Source organism: Prosopis cineraria, unplaced genomic scaffold, assembly GCF_029017545.1.
Source record: "Prosopis cineraria cultivar Desert tree isolate PC_DT_omini unplaced genomic scaffold, ASM2901754v1 PC10, whole genome shotgun sequence".
Lineage (NCBI taxonomy): Eukaryota > Viridiplantae > Streptophyta > Magnoliopsida > Fabales > Fabaceae > Prosopis > Prosopis cineraria.
In genome coordinates this window covers 4,289,914-4,300,252 of record NW_026555341.1, presented here as the reverse complement: position 1 = coordinate 4,300,252, position 10,339 = coordinate 4,289,914, and the positions used below count along the sequence as shown (strand labels likewise).

Here is a 10,339-nt window from a genome sequence, read left to right as displayed (position 1 = left end):
TTATCCCATTTTTAAGAGTTTTCCAAATTAAAATGCAATAAATTCCAGCTCAACCTTATTCCCCATTCCTTTTAATCAAATCACGTATATTAATAAGAATTTATTATTTAATTTAAGTAACATAAAATTATAATAATTTTCAGTTTTGCTTTCAATAATGTTACGATTAATATTATGGTGGTATTGTGTAATAAACACATTTAATATCTCCTCCATTTTTTAAAAAAATAACAAAATTATTTAATCATTTAAAAATATTATGACACTCCTTATATTTAAAAATAAAATAAACTTCTACGAAAATATAGATAGAGTGCTTATCTCAATGTCTATCTCCACCATAATTATACACCAATATTCATATTTAAAGCACTATTAAAAACATATCAATGTCTTCATAGATTTTAGAAATTAACTTTTGAATAAGAACATAAAAAATTCCTTGGAAAAAGGCGCGGAAATAGGAGCTAATGGAGTACTTTAGATTGTTCATAGTTTTTTTTTTTTTTTTTGGCTCTGGGCAAGCTTATGATTTCCACCCCAAGCAACCAATTATGGGCCCAGCCTTAGTAAACTTTATCTAAGGTGACAGCATCTTGTAGATCAGGATATTTTAAAATTTTTGGACAATTTTAACATCTAAACTGTTCGAAAATGTGGACCACATGGCTCGTCTTCTTCCGTTCTTTTTTCTTTTATTATGATTCTGTCTTATCTTTGACTTTGTAGACGTTATTTTATTGTTAATATATTTGCCCTTATACCTCAAAAAAAAAAAATTAAGGTGACTGGACAACATCTCTCAATAAACCCGGCAGAACGCTCTCAGAATGGGCTCCCTTGCCCAAGCCCATATACATGAAGCCCGTTACAGGTTGGGCCAGTGTGGACCAAACAGGTAACTTTTTACTTTTTAAACATTAAAAAAAAAAAACATTTTACTTTTTGTTATCGTTTGGCCACAGCATATACCTGTTCCTCTTGAATTTTAACCCAACTGTACTGAGTCACCTCATGCTCTATACAGTTGCACTTTAGAAAGATACGAATATAAGAACCAAACCAGAATTATTATTCCTTGACATCTTTGTTTGTTTTGAAAATTAAGCATATGAGGTAATCAGTAAAACTAGGCGACATTCTGTAACTATAATTGAGTAATTTAAAACAGCTCCAGTCAATTGAATATAGCTTTGATAAGAAAAAGAGTAAGACACGATTTTACGGAATAAAAAACGGATTCATCAGCTCATCATTTCCTGATAAACAATATTCCCTTCTCAATGCTCGCCCCCAACTCTTTCTTCGCCTTTTCCAGACCCTCCCTGTTAACAAGCAGCGCAGATAAATCTTAATATTCAACCTAAATAAATGATTACGTGATTATTATTATTATTAGCAAATAAGACAAACAGTTAACAGTTAACCCCAACATACCTTTCATACTCGTTCAAGGGACCCAGGGATAAGATTTCCTCGATTCCTCCACGGCCCAGTCTCACTCTTGATGCGAAGAATGGGAGTTCAGTTACCTATAACAGTCATTGTCAGTTCATACGAACAAAATGAATTAAAGCAGCATTTTATTAACAAAATAAAACACTCCAAATTGTGAAGGCCAGATTCAGAGACGAAAGAAACATAGCAACTGACGAACACACTCTTGGCAAAACAGTCGTTTACATACATATACCTGTGAATCAACAAATGCACATTGAATGATGCCAGCTTCTCCTCTCATGCCACGAAGACATGCGTCTGCGAATTTAGCAGCAGCATATGCCTGCATTTTATTGCATATTGAGTTACATTTACCTCAACTCAAAAATACTTAAGACGTCATCAATATTATGTAAAGTGGAAACTAACAATCTACAGTTCCCAAAGTTGTGAGCTCATTCAACTATATATCTAAAAATTTGTTATATTTTTGTTTGTTTAGATATGGGAAAATACTTTTGAGTTTCTCATACCTTTGAAAAATAATGAGATTTTGTTTGCTCAAATCAGGACCAGCCATGTAGATCTAAACGTTAAATTGAGATAATTCACTCCGAAATAGTAAAGCTAAATGAGTTTACTAAATCCGGGATAATTTGTTGACTTCCTCTCAACAAGGCAAGAAACTAAAGCAATATAATATTTTGATTCTAAAGAAACACGAACCATTGATAGCGTTGCAGAGCCAGCTCCAGCTTTAGCCTGAAGAAAAATAGATGCATAAGACAAACTTTCACTGTGTAGTGGGTACGATATAAACAGGACAATGATATATTGTTATATACTATCTATCTGGCACTAAGTTAATTACTTAATGCCAGAAGGCACCAAATGATAAAATATAGCGCAACAAATGAATGGCAAATGCCAACTCCATGTAGTTTACTAATCAGTTTCAATTCGACTACTATTTTATTTTAGAAAAGACAGCAGTATCATTATTATGGGTAAAACATGTAACTATTTATTAGGTCTGCTTAGCAGAGATGCATATTATGTCCTTTACTAACAATTTTTGAAATTTTATTTAAATTTTGAAATTTTATTTTCATCTTTTGAAGCTAACAAAAGAGTATATTATTTCAAACTGATTAGAGATAGTCAGGTGGAAAATTTGCCGCATAAATAAAGATTTCCTAGTAAAATATCAAGCTGACGCAGTATTGGTTGAGAGGCTAGGTAAAAATACCACGTAAACAAGGTCTGTGGGATGAGGTAATATGCTTCTATATCTGCTCTGAATTTTGAACCATATCATTCTCCATCCCCAATTCAAGAAGCCTCTAAACTTCTTCAGAGGCAGAGTTCTAAGCTACCCTTCTAACCTCGCCCTGCACAATCCCTCATCCACATATCATTTTACTTAACATAGGAAGACGCAAACCATCATGACATTCATGGTTGATCAGTAACAGAACGAGGACTTTGTGGGTAGCCAAGTTCAAAATATTAGCGATCCTGACTAAAGAGAAATTTCCAAGTTAGAATTATTTTTATTTTCACCTCCACAACTTCTGTTCCGCCGTTTTGTATACGATCAGTCAAGTAGTCAATTTCATTTTGGGTGAAAGAGCAAACGGGTTTCACCTGAAAGTCATGCAACCCTGTTAGGTAAGAACATAGTTCACAACAAAACAAAGGTTTTGAGTTAATAACAATTCAGAGATGAAAGTCCTAATGATAGTATACCTGAGAAAGAAGAGGTAAAATTGTGACCCCTGCATGTCCCCCAACAACTGGGACATCTACATCCCTCGGATCAAGACCCAAGACTTCAGCCTGCAGTTTACCCAGAGCCCCCCCGGGGGGGGGGGTGCAGATGGACGTGAAGTTTATAATTTAGATCAATGATCGCAAACCAAGCAACAAAACAATAACACAATGGCAGGCATAATAACCAGGAGGAAAGTTTTCTTTCATCTTTAGTTAAGAAATGACTTCATGCTCTAAATCATGAAAGAGCATATACTAATGCGAGATCATTAGCACATACTACAAATGTATTGGCTCTAACAACGTCAAGCATCGTCACGCCCATGAGTCTCTTGGGATCATAAATACCCGCTCTTTTGAAAACCTCGGCTGCAATTGGAACGGTGGAGTTAACAGGATTACTTATCAAGTTGACGATCGCCTTTGGACAAAACTTAGCAATTGCTTCACACAGAGTTTTAACAATTCCAGCATTTATATTGAAGAGATCATCTCTTGTCATCCCAGGTTTGCGAGGGACACCGGCCGGAATGATTACCAAGTCCATGCCTATAAGGGCATCCTCCAGCTGCTTCTGCCCCAAAAACCCTCGCACCTATATACAAAAGCTTCTAGTCAATTAAGTAGGTTATATGACAGGGATTGCACGTTAAAAATGAATAACACCTATCTTCTCCAATCCTTGGCTATCTGGGAATCTCATCAGAACAAGTCGAATGACATAGAATTACAGGTCTGCGATTAGCATGTGTAACTGGGTTTTGTTAATCATCCTAATCAAATTTGCCAGAACTAGTTTGGTCTTCCAGATTAGTTAAAACTAAGATCGACCTCGGATAGACAAATTGAAAATACCGTCGGACCAGAATGAACAGCTGGGGGGCGGGTACAATCCAAATGAAGGAAGAAATAACTTACCACGGCGCCAGTGTCCATGTGACTAATATCAGTAGTGACGCCGGGAGTATTGACGACATCATAGAGATGGAGAGCAGAAACCAATGGGTTCATCTTCATCAACAGGGCCAGAGGTTGACCAATGCCTCCTGCAGCTCCCAGAATTGCCACTTTGAACCCCGGTGCTCCACCTGTCGCTCGGCAATTCGCCCGACTCAAATTCGAAGAAGTGTCCCCCTCCATCTACATACACGAAGAATTCAAATCAACAACTGATCTGAAAGAGTAAAAAGTCTATAGCTAAAAAATTACAACTTTCCGGGATGCAAGAAAACTTGAAGGGGAAAAATTAATAACGGTTTTTGGGTTTTAATGAAAAAAGATAAAAGAGAACCTGGAGATCGGAAGGGAGAAAATGAGCGGAGATTATCGCGAGCCGCCGGTTGACATGTGAAGTTGGCTGCATACTCTCTTCAGAATTATGGAGAGTGATTAAATCACGAAACACTGGTGCTGCCTCTCCTTCGAAGCTTGCTTCGGTATTGGTCTCCTTTTAGAAGCTTGCCCAATCCGCCTTCCTTTTTTGTCTTTATTAAGAAAAAACATAGCAAGAAGATTAGACGCAGGCGTCATCTGCTGCGGGGATCGGGAAGCGTGGAAAATTGCTAGTTGATTTCATCTATAGCCCAAACCCTCCATGCGGCTGCTCTTACCACTTCCCTTCACGTGTCACCAAAGCCATTTCTTTCACAAAAGTTAGGCCACGCGACCTCGTACCGCATGCTACGTTATTTTTTTAAATTAAAATGAGGTTAAGTTAGAACTATGAAGACAAAACTCAGTGTTCTACAACACGGATCGAATTAGAAGGTTTAATTGTCGATCACTCAACAAAACAGCAAAATTTAATCATTTAGACCACTTAAACATTTGGAGTGGGTTGACTCGAGTGATTTTAAAAGAATCAGATTTAACATGAAAACCAGAATAATTCAACCAGAGCCCGAGTGAGTCAAAGCCTCGAAAGTAAAAACAAAATTCAGGCTCGCTCGTGTTCTTGATTTCTCTTTTCTAATTTTTAATTTTTTTTTATTTTTCTTCTTCAATCTTTGATCTCTCTTCTATGATTTAGACTCAATTTTTTGATCTCTTCTCCCACATTTATCTCCAACTCTAGCATTTTGCATTGAGATTATAAGTTTGTGCCAACATACCTTTACCTCTAGCTTTAATAGTCTAGACAACTAACCTTTAATTTTAAGATCTCAAGTATTATTGACAAATTAATGTTTTATTTATATATTTATATATATATAAATATTATTTTTTATTTAATTTTTATATCACTGGTTTAACATCCGGTCCAAGTTGCAAAATATTGATAAAACTAGGGCAAGAAATATAAATAGGGTTATGCAAGTTGGCCCAAATATCCTATTATAAGAGCTAGGTCATGTTGTGAAAAATATTAACTCATATAAAAATATATATTTTTAGCCGGAACCAAATACCCTATGATCCAAATGGATAAGGGTTAACTTATTTAACTCATATTATTTTATAAAAAATTAGAAGAAACTTGGAAAATAAAAAATGGAAGGAGTTTTAGTACCAATACCTCACAAGACAAGCAAATTTTTTTTAAAAAAATCATGATAAAATTTATCAATCTCATATATTTATAATGTAAATTTTTTTAATTGCGTAAAATATCATCATAGAACTTCTTATTTAAGTATAATTTTTTAAAAAAATTATGAAAAAATAATAAATGAATTGGTGAATTGATCCATTTTAACCCATTAACCCATGAGGGTTGAGTTGAGTTGAGATTTTTTTTTAACCCATATAAAGATAAATTAAACCAAATCCAACTTATATTTTTCCTCCATGTGGCCTAATTCTAGATAAAACCAATCAACTATGACCTTCTCGGCTCTGCCATACAAGGAGATTATGGGGCTGTTTGAAACTGTTTTTATTTTATTATTTTGAGAATTGGTGTTTTGTAGAATATGTTTTGAGAACAAAAAAATAATAAAAATAAGTGTTTTTTTCATTCTCACTTGTTCTTCAGAACAATAATAACAGAACACTTAAAAATTATTTTCATTTTTCTATTCTTTAAAATAATATTTTATTTTTTTATTTTCAAAACACTTTTTGAAAACACGTTATTAAATAAATCTTTTTATTTTCTTATTTTAGAGAACAAAAAACTGTTCTCAGAACCATTTTCTAAACAGCCCTTATTTCATCACTTCGTCACTTAGGCAACTCACCAAGGCTGAGTTCACGCATGCTGCACCAGTACACCCTACCCAGGGATTTAAGACATTGCAAGATATGTTTAGCTTTTAGTTTGGTAAAGATCATTTGCAAAAAAATTATTATTTATTATTTTATCGAAAACTCATTGGTCAGAATTTTATATATCATTATTGATATAAATTACACTGCTGGTTGGTTTTGATATGAATTTTATTATTTTATTTAAAAGGATTTCTCAGCCCACCCCTATAAGGAGAGTCAGGCAACAGGCCAGGACCTCTCAACGGACCAAGAAAACCCACAGTCCTAGTCTTGGCCACAAAAGGGGGATGCCAACTAAGTGTGAAGAAACAGCCCATGTGACAAAGTAACAGACGCCCATGTAATTCCTAAAGTGGCTGAATATGTTAATCCTGTGTTTATCACAAAACACATGGGAAGATAAATCCTACTATTAATGACTATTGTTCTTCCTTTTATGAGAAAAACTGAACCGTATTGTTTATTAAAATTTTTTTTCCGTACTTGACTTTTGTTCAACATTTAAGTAGTCCCTCGTCATATCAATAAAGCTTCAATCAAACCAATTAAAAAATAGTAAAATTAAACCATAACTCTAACTCCAATCGAAGGCCTTATTAGCTGATTAGTTAGCAACGAAGTTAATGCTACTGGTGCAAATAGTTGAAGTGCCGTTTGTTGAGTGGTATCTTGTTGATGGATTCAATAAGTAAACCGCAAAAGTCTTCTCCAGTGGCTTCACTAGACATTTGCTCTGACAACTTTCATATTTTCCTTCTAAAGTTTCTATTATTTCAAATATCAGACTTCTAGTTCTTTTCTGTTTGTATATCCATCTAAACACAATTATCCATCCTAAGGTGTTGGTGCCAAGTATCAACAATGAGCTTCTAACTTGCAATAAAAAAACAATGAAATTATGATGGTATGTTTTTCCATTAGTGTGCGATCATTTTTTGTCTAGCTAGTCATATCTGGCCTTAGGACCATGTTGAATATATTTTATGGAATTATAGTTGATTCTCTTTGTAGCTTACTAGATTGCATAAAGATATAGCTGGTAATTTAGGTTAGCCTAAACCCACTCACAAAAAGTTAAGATCTGGTTTGGCTATATAAGTTTTTTTAAGAAGATATGATATTTTAAGCCTAATTCGAGTAAACCTGACCCAAATCTAAATAAAGCCAATCGTTGGAATTTCCACCTTTATATATATAGTTGGTAATTTTTGCCAACCAAAACCCGACCGAAAAGTTAGGGTCGAGCTTGGCTATATAGGTTTTTTAAGAAGGTAAGATACTCTAAGTCCAATTTGAATCAACCTGGCCTGAATTGAGCCCGATCTGCTCAAATTATTAGCTCTATATAAAGGCTGAAAGATAGCATAATGGAGGCATTCTGCTATATATAAAGAGATTTTGCGCATAGAGTTGAAAATCTTGATATATTCAGGTCCAGTTGTGCACTCCCAACATTAGTCTAAACTAGACCAATCTTGCCAAATTATGCAAGAGGAATAGATGTTGTCTAGATTCCTCCTTAAGGCCACAAATTTGACATTCTACTTCCACCATAAAATGTTGTCTAAATCCAAGTTTGACTAAAAGGTATTGCATTATGCATTATATTCTAGATGAACAAATTTATTATTATGAGGTTGGCAACTTCTAAGTTCTATTCCATGAGCCATCCTTCAAACTATTCTAGTGAGTGGCGATAATCAAGTATAATGAATTAGTGACAATGGAGAATGAGGGCAGAAAGGTTTTTCACTAAAATGGAAATATAATAAAGGGGTGTGAAGGACCTAACATTTCTATTCCCTTATATAATAATAAAATAGAAACCCTAATACAAAGAACATGACATGTATGTACAAATAAGAATAAATAATGAAATTATAGCAATAGGCATTAAAGTATTTGCATAAAAGAATATTGGGCAGCACTTGTTGGGCTTATTAGGCAACATCTCAACATGCCGCCTCAAAAGAGATGCTAGGCTTTTCACCAGTTTGAGTTTATCTTTTAGTATCAGAAAATGTGAACAATAATGGCATTGTATATGCCATCCAAACTAGCCATTACTTACAGAAGGAGGTTAGTATGAGGTACTGGACTACCAACAAGAGAAAGAGACTCAGAGGGATTTCATTTTAGCTAGGTACTCAAACATGAAGGATGAACATTTTTGGTACATTGAAGCTCAACTTTCAACATCAGAACCCTAGCTTTGTTTTGAGCACCTGAAAGTGCTTGAGTAGCATGCCAAAGTCTAATAGAAGTAGACACACCAGTTATCTTATAGGAGACATCAAGAGACATAGTATTAAAGCCAGCCAAACAAGAGTTGATCAGTAGTCACCTAATCTTCAAAGTTAGGATTAGGTTTGGAGTCATTACTCTTCATAAAAAACTCAAAAGGACATATGTTAGGGCTATTGATAAATCCTCCCAACTTATGCCTTTTATAATGGGCAAAACATGGGTTGCCTTAATGGTGTAGTTGGTTCTATCAAGTTTGACATAACATAATTGCGTGAGAGCAGTGCTCCTTGTCTAGTTTTCAAGGAGGTTAATGGCAGGGACAAGAGAACTGTGAGATGCACAGGTGTTTGGAGATTTTAGGAGCCCTCATCAACTATGGCAGCTAACCTATTAAAGCTTTGATACTAAGAAAGGTTTTTCACGAAAATGGAAATATAATAAAAAGGCATACAAGACCTAAGGTTTTTCCTTCATTCCTACCTAAAGTTGCTTACACTAATCTATCCTCATATCACAAAGGGGCAATGACATTTTCTACATAATCAAGTGCCATATGTTTCTAAAAGAGCCTAAAAAGGCAGTCAATAGGATTGCATCTGAATGGAGCAACTTATATCTCTTTTTGATCTGTTATTCATGTTTGTGAATGCTTGGCTTACAGGGAAAGTGATTCCCTTGCCTTTGCGAGGGAAAAAAAGATAAAACTGGCAATTAAATTGAACGTTGATGTCACAGAATTTTAGACTAATCTGGTTCCTTATCCTAGGATTCACCTCATGTTTTCATCTTATGCTCCTGTGATTTCAGTAGAGAAACCATACCATGAATAGTTGTCAGTCACATAAATCACAAATAGCACATTTGAGCCATCATCTATGATAGCCAAGTGCGATCCATGCCATGGCAAATACATGGCTCACTATATGATGTACAGAGAAGATGTGGTCCCGAAAGATGTTAACATAGTTGTGGCAACTATCAAGACCAAGTGCACCATTTGATTTGTTGACTGGTGCTCTACTGGATTGAAGTGCGGTATCAATTACCATCCTCCAATTGTAGTCCTTGGGGGTGATCTTGCCGAGGTTTAAAGAGGTGTCTGCATGATCTCAAACTCTACTAGTGTCACTGATGTTTTCTCTCGCATTGATCACAAACTTGATCTTATATATGCCAAGAGGGCATTTATACACTAGTACGTTGGTGAGGGGGTGGAAGGAGGTGAATTCTCTGAGGCTCATGATGACCTTGCTGCCCTTGTTAAGGATTATGAGGAGCTCCGTGCGGAAGCTGCGAAAGGTGAAGATGGCAATAAGGGAAGTGAATATTGATTGGAAAATTCTACCTTCACTCTTATCATTTTATAGTCTAATGTTTCTTAATGCTGCTAGTAGCTGATATGTACTTTCCTTAGTTTTCTCTTTGTAGTTAGTTGTTGTCATTGGCCTTCTTGTAATTTGTCACTGTGTGGAGCTTGAACTATTTTGTTACTAATGTCTTAAGATTTGTTGTCGTCTAAAGTGGGGTTTTTATTTATGGTAGTCACAAAGCATAACTTCCGTTTCATGAAATTTAGTAAGTAGCCAACCTAATTGCGTTGAATCTAGAAATTGAAAATGCTGATTAAGGTGGTCTTGTTTGCAGCTACAGGCCCATTTGTTTTAACTTA

The 10,339-nt window shown here is 35.2% G+C and overlaps 1 protein-coding gene and 1 pseudogene across 1 annotated transcript; one reads left to right on the top strand and one right to left on the bottom strand.

Annotated features, from left to right (window-relative positions):
* Positions 1 to 1,049: 1,049 nt before the first annotated feature.
* LOC129323197 (malate dehydrogenase, glyoxysomal-like) lies at positions 1,050 to 4,764 on the bottom strand. The gene is made up of 9 exons (XM_054969797.1): positions 4,505 to 4,764; positions 4,132 to 4,353; positions 3,494 to 3,808; positions 3,190 to 3,279; positions 3,004 to 3,087; positions 2,167 to 2,202; positions 1,694 to 1,783; positions 1,438 to 1,532; positions 1,050 to 1,325 (listed from the first exon to the last, which is right to left on the bottom strand). The coding sequence occupies exons 1-9, from the start codon at positions 4,574 to 4,576 to the stop codon at positions 1,253 to 1,255; spliced, it is 1,077 nt and encodes a 358-aa protein (XP_054825772.1). The 5' UTR covers positions 4,577 to 4,764; the 3' UTR covers positions 1,050 to 1,252.
* Positions 4,765 to 8,455: 3,691 nt separating this feature from the next.
* On the top strand, positions 8,456 to 10,001 carry LOC129322000 (tubulin alpha-1 chain-like; annotated as a pseudogene).
* Positions 10,002 to 10,339: the final 338 nt, after the last annotated feature.

Coding starts and splice junctions, on each gene's coding strand:
- LOC129323197 (XM_054969797.1), bottom strand. CDS start 4,576: ATGCAGCCAACTTCACATGTCAACCGGCGGCTCGCGATAATCTCCGCT. Junction 3,809..4,131: donor ACATGGACACTGGCGCCGTG/GTAAGTTATTTC, acceptor TTTTGTATATAG/GTGCGAGGGTTTTTGGGGCA. Junction 2,203..3,003: donor GCGGAACAGAAGTTGTGGAG/GTGAAAATAAAA, acceptor ATTTTTCTTCAG/GCTAAAGCTGGAGCTGGCTC.